The sequence below is a fragment of the Lactuca saligna genome, chromosome 2 (genome assembly GCF_052625555.1).
Source record: "Lactuca saligna cultivar CGN05327 chromosome 2, ASM5262555v1, whole genome shotgun sequence".
NCBI classification, from domain to species: Eukaryota; Viridiplantae; Streptophyta; class Magnoliopsida; order Asterales; family Asteraceae; genus Lactuca; species Lactuca saligna.
Window position 1 is genome coordinate 143905040 of NC_136418.1, and position 15659 is coordinate 143920698.

The 15659-nt window shown below is 34.2% G+C and overlaps 1 protein-coding gene and 1 pseudogene across 1 annotated transcript; both read left to right on the top strand.

The window, feature by feature from the left end:
* Window positions 1–561: 561 nt before the first annotated feature.
* LOC145029173 (lipid phosphate phosphatase 2-like) lies at window positions 562–2103 on the top strand. Its single transcript, XM_078977775.1, has 7 exons — window positions 562–777; window positions 860–947; window positions 1036–1145; window positions 1213–1303; window positions 1381–1569; window positions 1654–1713; window positions 1791–2103. The coding sequence occupies exons 1-7, from the start codon at window positions 562–564 to the stop codon at window positions 1955–1957; spliced, it is 921 nt and encodes a 306-aa protein (XP_078833901.1). The 3' UTR covers window positions 1958–2103.
* Window positions 2104–4399: 2296 nt separating this feature from the next.
* On the top strand, window positions 4400–5049 carry LOC145031922 (large ribosomal subunit protein uL24z pseudogene; annotated as a pseudogene).
* Window positions 5050–15659: the final 10610 nt, after the last annotated feature.

A 15659-nucleotide genomic window follows, 5' to 3' on the forward strand; every position in this document is an offset into this window, starting at 1 on the left:
GGCATTTCCATCCTTCTCCAACAAAAACACAGACTTCGCCTTCTATCTGTGTTTCTGCAATTCCTTTAGATGCTACCATTGTTAAAAGCTTCCCACCATATAATATCATAGCAAGTGTAAACGACTCCCTGCTCCAAATTCCCCTTATTTCTAACTTCCTACTACGAGAATAACTAATGCAAGGTAACCATATTAATTACTCGTCCTCTGCGATTCTCTCTTCTTCATGGTTATCTCTCCTCCATATCTGTTATTCTGTTTTTTCTTAAGAAGCTTCTTCCTCACGCTTATATCTTCTTCCGTCCAAAATCCGTTTGTAATTTTGACTAATTATTTCATTTAAGGCATAGTATATAACTATATATGCTCATTAGTTTGTATATTTCTGTATAGTGATAAATGAATACGTGTATTTTCCGTAGAATTTGAGTTACCTTTTCAGTTTTACGATGTGGGTTTTGACTTTTTAGTTCTTCTGAAGTTAAATCGAGTATAGAAACTAATCCTAATTGGCTTCTAATTTGCGGATAGGAATTAATGAATCTTTTTCGTTAAACCAGGATGATGAATTCACAACCTGCAACACATACCATAAGGTCTCATGGCCTAACCATATCCAGGATTCACATGCATGATTGGTTGATTCTTGCACTACTACTAGCGATCATGGGGCTTCTAGGTCTTCTCCATCCTTTCCATCGTTTTATCGAAAAAGACATGATGGTCGATCTCAAGTATCCGATGAAGCCTAGCACTATCCCATTTTGGACAGTTCCTGTAAGTTCATCTTCTCCATCTTCCACAATCCCAAACCCACAAAACGTTGTTAATTTCTCTTATTTCATGTTCCTTCAATTAGCTATATGCAGTTCTATTGCCAATTGCTATCTTCCTGGCATTCTATCTTCGTAGAAGAGATGTTTATGATCTTCACCATGCAGTACTAGGTGATCAAATCTTTCAACTTCATTCTCATTATCTTCAATCGATTGAATCAGAATAATTTGATTTTCATGTGTTAATTAATTACCACAGGGCTTTTGTTCTCTGTTTTTATCACTGGTGTTATAACAGAAGCTTTAAAAGGAGCAATCGGCCGACCTCGCCCAGACTTTTTCTGGCGATGTTTTCCAGACGGAATAGATGTACGCATTCCATCATATCAATCAATCCCACCACCATTTTCTTGTAAATTTCTCCAATCGTTTTCAGGTCTATGATCAATGGGGAGATGTTAAGTGTCATGGTGATATCGATGTTGTAGGACAAGGCCATAAAAGCTTCCCAAGTGGGCATAGTTCATGTGAGTAAAAGACACATTTACCCTCTGATTACTCATACAAGATTAAAAAAAGACGCCTTTTTGTGATTTTGTCGTAGGGTCTTTTGCGGGTTTGGGATTTTTATCGCTCTATTTATCTGGAAAAATAAGAGCTTTTGATCAACAAGGTCATGCTGCGAAGCTATGCATAGTGTTTCTCCCTTTGATTGTTGCATCTCTTGTTGCCATTTCTAGAGTGGATAACTATCGGCATCACTGGCAGGATGTATGTGTAGGAGGCCTTATAGGTGTGTGTGTGTTTATGTATTAGGCTAATAACTATCTTTCTTGTTGCTTTTTTAAAAAGCATGAATTATTATGTATTATTGTAGGTATCACAATGGCCATATTTTGCTACTTGCAGTTTTTTGCACCACCATATCATGCTAAAGGTATGAACTTTGATGTCACTTTTGGATCTTGATTGTTTCTTGACAAGAAATCGCCATTAACACTTATGATCATAAAGGTTGGGGACCTTATGATTTCTTTCGGGCTTTAGAGGAGTCTTATGCAAATGCTAGTAATGTGGGTGAAGTAGAAGTTCAACAAAATGAGAGGAATAATGATTTGGCAATGGGGTCTTCAGTGGATTCACATATGTCAGCAAATGATCTTGAATCTGGTAGGTGTTAGTTGTGACGTTTTGATAATACTTAAAGACTAGGTTGATTTGTTTATATGGTTGGCTAATGTTGTACATGTTTTTCGATTGTAAACTTGTAATCTATTTGTATCTGGTTGAGACCCAAACCGAATCGTATAGAATACTATGTCTAGAGAGAGTTAAAAATTGCACATATGGTTATGTTTTGTAGTTACATGTAATGATATTATTGTTCGAGTAAATTTGGTGTAGTATTTTTAGCATTCAAGAACTTACATGAAGATTTAATATGAAATAAATGTATAAAGTGAGCATTTGATTATTGGAGTTGTTTTGAATTTTTAAGTTTTGTTGCTAAATGAAAACTTTTTGAGTTCCATTGAATTGGCATAACAAGACGACAACCCACAATTAAGATGTTAATTGTTAGCCCACAATCGATGACCCCGTGGCGTGCAAAAACCGGTTTTTTTTATGAACCGGACCGGTTCAGAAAACCGGTTCGATTCAAGTCCAACAAGTCAAAACCGGTTCACACCAAAACCGGTTCGGTTCCAATCCGGTTCACCCCAAAAATTATTCGAACATATTTAAACCGGTTCGGTTTGTTCAAAACCGGTTCAACGAAAACCGTTTTTTTTTTGAGCTAGTAAGTGTAAAATAGGAATGGGTTTTTTATTTGTTTAGAGTATAAAGCTCTTTTGAGCTAGTAAGTGTAAAAAACCGGTTCAAACCGGTTCAAAATCGGTTTACAAATAGGTTCAAAAAACCGGTTCAAACCGGTTCAAAAAACCGGTTCTTAACAAACCGGTTCGAAACCGGATCACACATTAAAAAGGGCGAATTGGTTCGGTCCGTAGGTTCGGTTCTTCGGGGGTTCGGTTCATGCATGAATCGGTTCGGAGGAAAACCTGTTTCCGGTTCACTAACCGGTTCGGTTTGTGAACCGGTTTTTTTGGGCATCCCTACCCGTGTATATGAGATGTATGTCCACAGTGGAAAATATGAATAAAGAAATAATGGAAGGAAGCGAAGCATTCAATAAAGTTGGTAAATAAGCACATGAGCATCGGGCAATGGGCATTGTATACAAGCAATAAAGCATACATCATGGACTCAATAAGGCCCAAGCGGGAAGGGTGGGAAAGAGGAAAAATAAGGAAATCTCTAAGGGTGCAAAATAAACATATAAATGTTGTACAAAAAACACAATCATATACGAAACCTAGGATAATAAGCTACTACACATCATAATTGTTGTACCAAAAACACAATCATCAAAGTAACCACCTTATTTTCTATGAAAAATTACATATTCTCATATATTTTATTTCTATTTATCTTCCTAATTTTATAGAACAATGACACGTGATATCTACTTATTCTTTTTCTTAATCTTATTTCTTGATTTTGACACTTGCTTTAATCTAATGTATTTGAAGATTAATAGGAACAAAAGGTAGAAAAATATTTGATTTCTCATTTTTATGCTCATCTCCTTCTCTCCATGGCTTTTATAAGCTTGTATATTCTAGTTCCCCCTTTTGTGTCCAATCTCATCATCTGCCATAGTTTTTGTTTTTGCCACCACTTTCTTAGGCTTCTTTTTACTCTCATCATATCTTTCATCCACTATACTCTTCCATGTCCTCACCACAAATTTAAAACTTCTTAAAACCTGTTTTTTTTTATCTCGACCTTATCTTGGATATGCATCATCCAACACTATGATCCTCTATGCTTATTCGAATTCCCTATCTCCTTCCCAACAATGTTTTTAACAAAGTTTCTAATGGTGCAAGTCACATTATTCCATAGCTTTATAATGTTCTTTGAATGCCCACTCCAGATTTTGCTTTTAAGACAACCCTATTCTTTTAATCCTGTATAATTTTTTTTTCCAAAAAATCCTTGACCTAGCTTCCCTACTCTCCTTTAAACTCTCTCCTGTATCAGCTTGCACTATATGCATGCCCTTAGGTCTAGTTTGTCTTCCACATCAAAAGATAATCAAATGTGCAACCTCTTTTAAAATAGTTTGAAACTACCAAATATGTGAGTCGTTGCAAACTCAAGAAATGGACGAAACCTCATCATTACTACCATAAAAGAATCCTCGTCTAATATCCGATTTGCATTCGTCTATATGCAATCAACAAATATTACTTTAAACAATAAATGGTGGTTTAGGTTTTGAAAAGAGTATTGAAAGCGCTTCAGCCAATGTTATAATTTTCTAGAACTGTAGTCAAGTATTACTTTTGTACAAAAAGAATAATTAATTTACATAAAAAGTGTGATATTTGTGGTTCCAAATAAAAAAGTTTCGGGGGAGAATGTAGGATTCCCAAACACACGGGAGGTTAATGGAAATCAAAAGAATCGTTCATCTTTGTAAATAGATCAAAGAGCAAGGGGCACCTCCGTCTTTTCACCCCAAACCCTAAATCGTCTTTCTCATATAAGATCATCTTTCTCGCCGCCGTTCCAAATCCTCAGTTCCAAAACCCTACACAGCCGAGAGAGAAAGAGAGGGAGAGCGAGAGAGATGAAGTACAATCCAAGAGTCTCAAGCTCTCGCCGGAAATGCAGGAAGGCGCACTTCTCCGCGCCATCCAGCGTCCGCCGTGTGTTGATGAGCGCACCCCTTTCCACAGAACTGCGCGGCAAGTACAACGTCCGGTCAATCCCAGTCCGAAAAGACGATGAGGTACAGGTTGTTCGCGGTACCTACAAGGGCCGTGAAGGTAAGGTTGTTCAGGTCTACCGTCGCAAGTGGGTTATCCATATCGAGCGGATCACTCGTGAGAAGGTTAATGGGCAAACAGTCAATGTAGGGATCAACCCTTCAAAGGTTGTCGTCACTAAGCTCAAGCTTGATAAGGACAGGAAGTCGTTGCTTGACCGGAAGGCTAAGGGCCGTTCCGCTGATAAGTCGAAGGGAAAGTTCACCGAGGATGATGTAGCCGCCGGTGCCTCTCTCCAAGAGATCGATTAGGTTTTTCATTTTTCTGGTATCTTATTAAATGCTTCTTTTGAATATGTTATGTTACATTGAGGATTGTTTTTGGGAATTCTTGTTGATCCTACAGATTTCATCAGTTTAATCCGCTTTACCTTACTTCATCACGAATCATTCTGTTTAATTGTAGGTGATATTTTATAATTGGTTATTGTTGTTCTTTGTTTACTGTTGGCAACTTGATTGCATATTTATGACCCAGTGTTCATTCAGTCTATTTCTGAGACTACCGATTCCAGCAAAGACTGGAATTGGAATATAAGTGGTTAGATTTGGGGATTGAAGAGTGGTTTTTGAGAGCAATTTTGTTTTTTTTTTAATCAAACATTGTGTGGTATACCTGATGTGTTGGTTGCATTGTTGATTTCTCATTCATCTTTAGTATAAATGATTGTATCCATATACATGATTTGAAGCAGTTCTATCTATTAAATCTGTTAGATTATGATTTGTGTAACGAAATCAAGCTACTTGATTTAAATGTCAAAAACTATGATGGATTCTTGTGAATAATTGTTTTTCATGTGTGTTTGAAAGATCAATTACAGGTTTATGTTTTGGAAGTAAGAAGCTTTATACTTGGAATTAGTTTGGCTCTCCAGAAAATAATTTTACTCTTACGAAGTCTCAAGTGTTGCATACATTAGGTTACTTCATTTTTCAATGTAGTTTATAAGGGTTTTGAATAAGTTGTGTTAAGATTATGTAGGCTATGGTTTGCGCATTACCTGAAAAGCTAGCAGCTAAGAATGTGTTTTTATAATTAATTAAGAAATATATTTGGAAATTTTAAAAAAAAAGGTCTTAAAAAACTAGTGTAGCTAGTTTTCTGATAACTTATTTTTTGGCTTGCTAAATGATAATTTAAAAAGACTTTGAAAAATAAGTTTGCTATGGATGATATGCAACACACAAGATATTGTGTTTGGGCTAGCCTATGAAATTAATGTGATTATTTTTGTAAGTGGAGTTGCATAATATGGGAAAAAGGCTATGGCTTGGCATCTCCAACCTAACTTTATTTTTAGTGTTCGAGTTTGTAACAATGTACTTCAACCACACTTTGTTTTTCATCCTAAATTGGCGTTATATGATGCTAAATTTGGTGTTAAAAGTTATAAAACTGAATTTGTGTTATTGTTTCATACTTTCATGTCATTTGTGGTGGTTCTTGTTTGAATTTTTAAATATATCAAGTTTACTCTGTTATTTTTGTCAAATGTTTATAAAAAATAAAAATTATAATTTTCAGCTATCAACTATTGGTTAGTTTTGATAAACATGCACTATAAGCCCTCTAATGATGAACACAATCTATGGAATCTTATGATGATGAAATTAATGCCGCGAATGAACTATTATCAAAGAATATACACGATACTTATGTTTCATTGATAAACAAAAACCATCAAACATCTTTTATTTTCTAAATAGAGATAATGACTTAGGAGGGTAATAAGGTTTTCAGTTTGTCCGTATTAGGTCACTAAGGTTTTTTTTGTGCGTATTAGACCAATATGGTTGTTATTACCGTTTAGAAATAGTTTTTTTTTACTTGTTAAAACCGGTAAAATGACTATTTTTAAACGGTAATAACAACCATATTGGTCTAATACGCACAAAAAAAAAAAAAAACCTTAATGAGTTAATACGGACAAACTGAAAACCTTTACCCTCCTAAGTGCTGATTTTTTTATTCATTTTGCAACTTCAGTTTCTTAGTTCATGTTGTGGTTTTGCTTTTTATAAAATAATTGATAATAGACATCATCTACAAGTCCCTATTGGTTTTATATTTTCATTCGTTATCAAATGTAGACATTAATGGGAGGTATTAAAGTGAGATTTTGTTTTTGTACCTATGGATGTGTTCATGTAAACATTTAAATAACAAAAAAGAAGTTATTGATAAAATGTTGTATATTTATGTAATGAAGATCATCAATCATATGAGTTTCTGAACTTAAAAGTTCTGGAAGGGTTGTGAGATAAATTTAAATGGAAGCAACTATTTTCAGTCAAACAAATCAGTCACATTGATTAGTAAGCATGTTTTCTAAATAATTAGGGTTAATGACTTAGGAGGGTAATAAGGTTTTCAGTTTGTCCGTATTATGTCACTAAGGTTTTTTTTGTGCGTATTAGATCAATATGGTTGTTATTATCGTTTAAAAATAGTCATTTTTACCCGTTAAAACCGGTAAAATGACTATTTCTAAACGGTAATAACAACAATATTGGTCTAATACGCACAAAAAAAAAAAAATCTTAGTGATCTAATACGGACAAACTGAAAACCTTATTACTCTTCTAAGTTATTATCCTTTCTAAATATCGTTGTTGCCACAACAGATTTGAGGCCATAAGGCTCGCGCATAACAACCACAACAATGTTATCATCATATAAGTTATTGTAAGTAACATTTTTAAATTACCATTTTTAATTTAAAAAATGTTTAATTTTTAAAAGTAGGTCCCAAAAGTTTAAGTTTAACAGGTTTGAGATCGACGCAAGAGGTATTAAAACTGTACGAGGTTGTTTGGTTAATTCTATTTCAAAACTTCATGAAAAAATGTTAATATCTTTTCTCTTTATAATGGTGGGTTGTAGTTCTAATAACTTTGTTCGGTCTTTCCTAAACTTTACATTCTTAGGATCATAAACAAATGAAACCGAAACTAGCTAGACACTTTGTTCTTAGGATCATAAGCAGATGAAACTTTACATTCTTAGGATCATAACGGAAATCTTACATTCTTAGGATCATAAACACTTTGTTCTAGTACATGAAACGACTGCCTTTTCTTTTAACAAAAACCATTTTTTAGAAAACGGAAGCTAGCTAGACACTAGCAAAACAAATACAATTAAAGTAGAAATTTTGAATTTTACAACCAAACATTCCAGTTTTTTCTAGCCATATATGGTGTTATTAAAAGGCAAATCAACCGAAAGAAAACACATCAATGCTATAAAAAATATAATACTTCCTATACTTGGACTATAGAAAATGAAAATGTTCAGACAAGTCCAAAGAACCCAAATGACTATAAAAAAGAACACATCCAAATTCACCTATTCCGTATAGTGTTTTAGCTTAGATAATTGCTTTACATAGGATTACTATGAGGATTAGTTTTGAGAATCAAATACTTGATATCGACTTTACTCTTTGTCCGATATGCACCTTGGAAGTTTGAGGTTGCACAACACCTCTCTATTAATTGTAATTTTGCTAAGGATTTGTGGGATAAAATCATTCGTTGATGGGATAACTCTGATATTCTTCCTCGGTATTGGAGCGATTGGAGATTTCAGATCATGTGCAAAGATCTAAGTCTGTCAACCTGTGTTTAGAGGTGGTTATCTCGTTTTCTTTTGGGCATTATGGAGAGGAGGAGACCATTTTTGTTTCTTCTACTATGACAATGGATTTTTATCTTTCAAAATATTTTGATTCATTTTCTTTCTTAGATTTCTTGTAGAACAAAAAACAATAGTCTTGATTGGTTAGCTTGCTAAAGGAACCAAAGTTTTCTTTTCAAAGGTTAATTGTATTCTATGTACTGTTTTGACTGTTTTTTTGTTAATCTTTTTGTCTTAATATACCTTTTTGTTATTGTTCAAACAAAAATCAAGCATAAAAGTCTCTACTAGATGAGTGACACAAGAGCTCGGCGTACACACAAGGAGTCCAATCTATATATTTCTATAACTATACCAACTCAAAACCAACAAGACTAGTTTGTATACTTTATAAACAAATTACTTCAACTTATGTTTATTTATTTATTTAACTAAAGGTTACATTCTTTATATTTATTTTAAGCTAGTGTCAACAAGATCTACAAAACGAAAATATTTTATAAGGATGTTTTTGTAAGTGAAATGGACTTGTGTGTGTGTGGGTGTGTGTGATGGGGCCATAGGATTAGTTAAAGATGTAATAAGGAAGCAACAAAAACAAGGGCTGATTAAGAGAAGCCAACAGCAAGCTATCATTCAAGTTCAAAATCAAGACGTTCATTCATTCATTCATACACTTGAACCTCACGCTATTTGAGAAACAAAACCCACTCAACGTTCCCCTTTCTTTTTCTTGTGTCAAATTTTAATCAACTTCTAACTAATTTCCTTCCCACATCTAATAGCGACCCTCTTTCTAACTTCCCAAACACATAAACCCAACTAACATATTAATTTTATACTCGTCGCTTTTATCCACTCAAATAAAATTTTGAATAACCTCTTCTATAATTACAGATCATCATTCATAAAAGATAAGTCTATATATGACAAATAAATGAGAAATGATTCCTATACAATAATATTTTTATACACAACAATTTATGTTTTATAAGATTGTACAATACAATAATTATTATTAAATGAATATGAAATTTTATTAGTAAAGACTGTTTAAGAGGTTTGTAAACACTTTAATATTTTTGTACATCTTATAAACTAGGAAACGATAGTAAAATACAACAAAAAGCGATTGAAATCATATAATTACCGGAAAAGGAATTTTTGATATGACCATAATAAAAACAAATAATAATACATCAAAATACCAAATAGTCAAACTAAGTTTAGCAAAAGGAAAACAAGAAGGAGAGTCGTGATTCCTTTTTAGCAGAAGACACATCCTTTTCACTAAATTATAATATATTTCTTGTCATTTTGATATTTCATTATTTTCTCCAAATCAAGCATTATTTTTTTAATGTTAACCGTTTCATCGATACTTTTTTGGCTATTAAATCAAATTTAGTTCTTATAACTTAAATCATAATGATTTTTTGAAAAAAAATCATTTAACTATTTTTTAATAACATAATTCTTAATTTAGATCATACATCTTTCTATGCATAGTCTTTCAACTTTGATATTCATAAAAAAAGCTCCATCTTGAAGAATTTCATCAAATATTATTGGAGTATATGGAAATACATTTTCAAATAATGAATCACTATTTGATTCTAAGTTTACAAACAAAAACTTGGTATATATTTACCATGTTTTTCAAATGGATTCTTAAATTCTTTAGAGAGACACCTCCACATTTTCATATATAGGTAAATGTTCCATTTTTTTTTTCCAAAACCAAAAGGTTTCATTTATTCTATATTGTCGGTGTCTTTCTACAAAGACAAATTTTGTTTTCATACATGAAGCGAAGTTGATATGAGTTGCTATCAGTTCCATAGCCAATGAATCGGACCTTGACTTGATAGGACACTACCACTCCGAAGTGGTTTTATTCAAATTAATTAGCCACTAAAATGGCTTTCCCCTTGGTTCAATATAAATATATAATTCAAGTTTGTGACATGGTTCATATAAAAATTGATATAAACTCATATAGTGTCAGATTGATTTGATTCAAATTGGTGTGTAAAACTATATTATAAACATAAAATTCTTATTTTGAAGATTTTCCGAGATACATAGCCATTTTTAAAATTGAAATTTTAAGTAGATAATTCATTTTACCATTAGTTAAGTGCCACTTGTCTTACTAAAGATCATATGAAATTCACACGTTATTGGAATGGACCATTCAAATTTCTCGAGAAACCTAACATATTATTCAACGGCTTTCATGATTTAAGTTTTCTAAAATTTAGATGTTTAAAGAGCCACATTTATGTCTTTTAAAGACCTTTTGTTTTTGGACATGAATATTGTTGTCATCTGAGATGAGAAAAGATTGTTAGAAAAATATAATACGTGTTATTATAAATTGAACAAGAAGGATACAACCCGAACACATGAGATATCCACAATCGAAAGATATGACCTAAATCTAAGTTGTATGTCAAGAAAATGTGAGTTGAGGGTGTAAACACGCTTTTCTTAAAACATATTACACCCATATTATGCGTCAACATTATGGAGCATAGTGGAAACCAAAATTGAATTTTGTTTGTACTACTCGTAGTGTACTTGGTGGCTATATTTATATAGCAAAAGCTTAACGATCATCATTATCACGAATAATTGGCTTTAAGTATACAAACCGTAATGTCACCATTATGATTATTAACTTGACTTTACTAATACAATTAGTGATGGTCATGATTATGGTGATTAACTCGATTTTAATCAAAACAACATGTAACCTTCAAAAGAGTTCAATTACATTTTAAACCGTTGGGTATAAGCCCGTGGAGAGCCGTTACTACAACTTCATACAACTCCACTACTAACACGAAGCACAACGTTAAACATATATCGCAAAGAAGGGCATATGTGTTTGGTTCACGATTATTTTGCAGATAATTGTTTCTACCAGCTACGTGATTTCAAAAAAAGGTTTCGTTTGCAAATATATATATATATATATATATATATATATATATATATATATATATATATATATATATATATATATATATATATATATATATATTTGAACGGATAGTCAACGCATTGGAAAACATGTATCATTTCTTTCAAGTTTTGTAATAAATTATAAATGTAGCTTTTAGATATAATAAATACAATTTTTTACCTATTAAAAATATGTTTAGGTATGAATTTTTCCAAGTAAGATAAAATGCTAGAGGTAACAGAGAATTCACATAGTTGCAAAAATGTGTTGCGGAAATTAAGCTTATGGCTATGATTTGCCTGATTCTATTGATGATTATATAAGAATGTATGAGAGAACTGCACATGAAAGTTTGTATAGATTGGCGAGAGGTGTTTTCGAAACCTTCGGTGACAAATATTTGCGCAAAACATTTGTTGAAATGATATACAACAACTATATGCAGCGAATGAAGAAAGATATAGATTTCTGGGTATGCTTGGAAGCATTGATTGTACACACTGGAAATGGACCGTCATGTGGCGTGGAAAGACCAATATGTAAGTGGTCATCATGGAGCGCCTTCGTCGGTATTAGAGGCTATTATTTCCCAAGATTTATGGATTTGGCATGTTTTTTCAGGGTTGCGGGTTCCGAAAACTACGTCAACGATTCTTGATCAGTCACCAATATTCGACGATCTTTTGTCAAGAAAGACATCACATGCTCATTTCACAACGAATGGAAATCAATATAAGTTTGGTTGTTACCATATTGATGGAATATATCTAGCATATCCACATTCGTGAAGGTGTTTCGACACCCGATAACACCGAGAAATAAATTCTTCAAGAGAAGACAAGAAAGAGCATATAAGGACATGAAATGTGCTTTTTAGAGTTCTGAAGTCGAAATGACACATAGTTGAACCTGCGACTATGAGTATTATATATGCATGTATCATAATGCATAACATGGTGGTTGGAGATAAATGATGCAATATTACAACGTATTTGGTTACGGAACTCAGACACGTGCAATTTTAACTAGAGACAATGAAACATTTGCCTGATATTCAAGAAACACAAAAAACTTCGAGAAGATTTTGACAAATTATATGTACGATGGTAACTAAGATGAATAATTTAGGGAAAAATTTGTAATATTTTTAAATGTTATTTGTTTTGCTGTAATTTTTTTAGAAATTTAGATGTTATGTTTCATTAAAAAGTTAGATTTTATTTAAATAAAATGTTTTATTAGATTAATTTTGTTATTATAAATTTTAAATATCAAATAGAGAAAAATAAAAATGATGACATGGAAATTAGTGGGTTTTATAATATGTTGCGCATTTCCTTGTAGCGTCTTTAAAATTAAGACTAAAAATTTCATTTTAAATTATTAAAACCATTATCCAAAAATATGTCATAAAAATCATGGTGAATCAAAGAGTATCAATAACATCCAAGTACATTAATGTAACATCCAAAAATACAACCCAAAATTTTTTGTTTTAATAATAATAATAATCATATACTGAACGTCATATCATAAAACCATACGTCAAATATCTCAAATCATAATAAAATATCGTGAAACAACTGTATCAAATCAGAGTATGAATCAAAACAAACTCCCATGACAAAGACTGAAGCTCTGGTGTGTGCGATGTCATCAACCCAAGCTCTTCACTTTACTTGCGGAAGTACCTAAAACCAAAACTGAAACTGTAAGCATGAAGCTTAGTGAGCTCCCCCAAACTACCACATACCATACAACACATATAAATCACATACTGGGCCTTGCCCACTACATCGGACCGAAGTCCGTAAACTGCATCGGACCGAAGTCCGGAACTAACTGGGACCTTGTCCCCTACATCGGACCGGTGTCCGGAACTAGCTGCATCAGACCGAAGTCCGGAACTAACTGCATCAGACCGAAGTCCGGAACTAACTGATCATAGCATAGCATAAACACATATCAACTAGCATAACACATATAATCTAGCATAAACACATATGTTGCATACTGTATTGGGCCGTAGCCCGGAACATATAACACATAAATCCTGTCTGAGCCACAAAGGCATCAAACATACTAACTACTGCATCGGACCGAAGTCCGGAAACTACTGCTAGCTAAACGGGCCGACATTGTGGCCTTAGACCCATTCCTATTGGAAGGAAACTTACCTCGTAATCTGGCTGCTGAATGAACTACTCGAGAAACTGTCTGCTGCTGCTCCGGTATCTCCCCGGCTACAATTTCCATAAGTACACTCAATCAATCACTGATAACTATACTAAGGGTAAAATAACTATTTTACCCCTGGTTAAAGTCAACATATTGGTCAAAGTCAACATTCAGTTGACCTGAATCGTCGAGTTGGGTCACCAACTCGTCGAGTCCTTACTCTCACTTTCTTGCTTCTGCTCGCTACTACTCGTCGAGTTTGGCATAGACTCGACGAGTTCCTCTTCGATACTAACACACAGTCAATCTGCATCTGACTCACCGAGTTGTATGAACAACGCGTCGAGTCCTCCTTCAACACATGAACACTCTGGCTATGACTCGCTGAGTTGTATGAACAACTCGTCGAGTTTGTTCTTGAGGTATGAAGATTGCCTTGGACTCACCGAGTCTGGGCATTGACTCGCCAAGTCCCTACATGAATGAGTCTGATCTCCAACTCACTGAGTCCTCCCATAACTCACTGATTCCACTCGGCATAACACATAAAAAGGAAGAACTCGGGGACTCGCGACCCGACTCGCTGAGTCTGAAGAACAACTCGCCGAGTTGGTTGCATGCAACACTACTCCGATGATTCTGCTCAAATCTAATGCATACAACTTATAGATCTAGGTTCATAAAGCTTAGCTACCAAGTAAAGTTTCCAACTTTACTTGTACAAACGCATGAAAATGGATTTAAAGGCTAAAAAGACACTTGAAGAAATAGATCTAGGGCTTTCAAGCAAAAAGGCTCTATGAATGTGTTAGATCCACGACTCTGGGACTGAAACATGGCTAGACCCGGAGTCCAATCACCCTAATGTGATTTCTCTACCATAAATAAGCTAAGAAATGCATAAAATGGTCTAAATGTGATTCAACAAAGGAGAATCAATCATAGCAACAGAGGGGATCCGGTTTTTACCTCAATAACTCTACAATAGATGCAAGATCTTGGACCTTCTTCTACTCCCTTGGATCTAGCTACTTCTTCTCTTCCAAAATTTGAGTATATAACATATAAGGATAGTAATCCAAAAAGGGCTAGCCTTGGTGCCTTCGACCCTTGAGTATAGTGAAGAAAACTCACCTCACAAATGTCAAACTATAGTGATAGGATCAAACTCTTGAATCGCAGCCACGAACTCCACCACCTATATTCACCATAGGACCACTTCCATAAATTCCAATTTACTAAAATACCCCAGAAGTCAAACTGGTCAAACCTTGGTCAAAGTCAAAGTCAACATTCCATATTGACCCAACTCGTCGAGTCCTTCCAAAACTCAAGAAATCTTGAAAACCCTAGTTGACTCACCGAGTTTCCAGATAAATCGTCGTGTCCATGCATGTCCAAATTTCGGGAAAACCCTAACTAACCCATCGATTCGTCTCATTGACTTGTCGAGTCCATGCAGAAACCCACAACGACCAATCTTCATCCGACTCATCGAGTTGACCATGAAACTCATCGAGCCCCTTCAATCTATTTCTCATACAGACATTTTTAAGCTACCCTAGAGCTCCAAATTGCAAATCTATCCTCCTAGAGCATGATTTCCACGTAAAGTTGCAAACTTTACATACATGCATGGTCCTAAATGCCAAAACCAAGCTAATGGAAAGGTTTAAACCAAAGAGGAGGGCCAAAGCTTGCTAAATCTGCTAAATTTATGACTATAGGGACTTAGAGGATTCTAGATCTGAAGTTACAACTTCAGATCATGACCAATCCCCGAAATGGTTCACAAATACGCTAAAAATGGCCCTAAATCTATGCATGAAAAGATCTAGCTAGAGAGAAATTAAGGTATCGATTTGTTACCTTCAAAATGTTGCCAAGATGAAATAGAGTTAGATCTACAAGCCTCTATTTGCTACAAGCTCCTTAGACTTCAAGCCTTCTTTACAAAATCCACCTTCCAAGCTTTTTAACACACAAAAATGGAGAGTATTCGAGATTGGGGTTTTCTGAGCTCAAGAGGGACGGTAAGGGAGTATGAGGGAGGCTAATGACCCATTAAATAGGGTGCAAAACCCTGGAAATTAGGGTTTCATTTTCTATCTCCTACTCGTCGAGTTGGGGTCCTCCAACTCGTCGAGTAGACCTCATAAAGTCATGCAGCCTGAATCGCTTCTACACGACGAT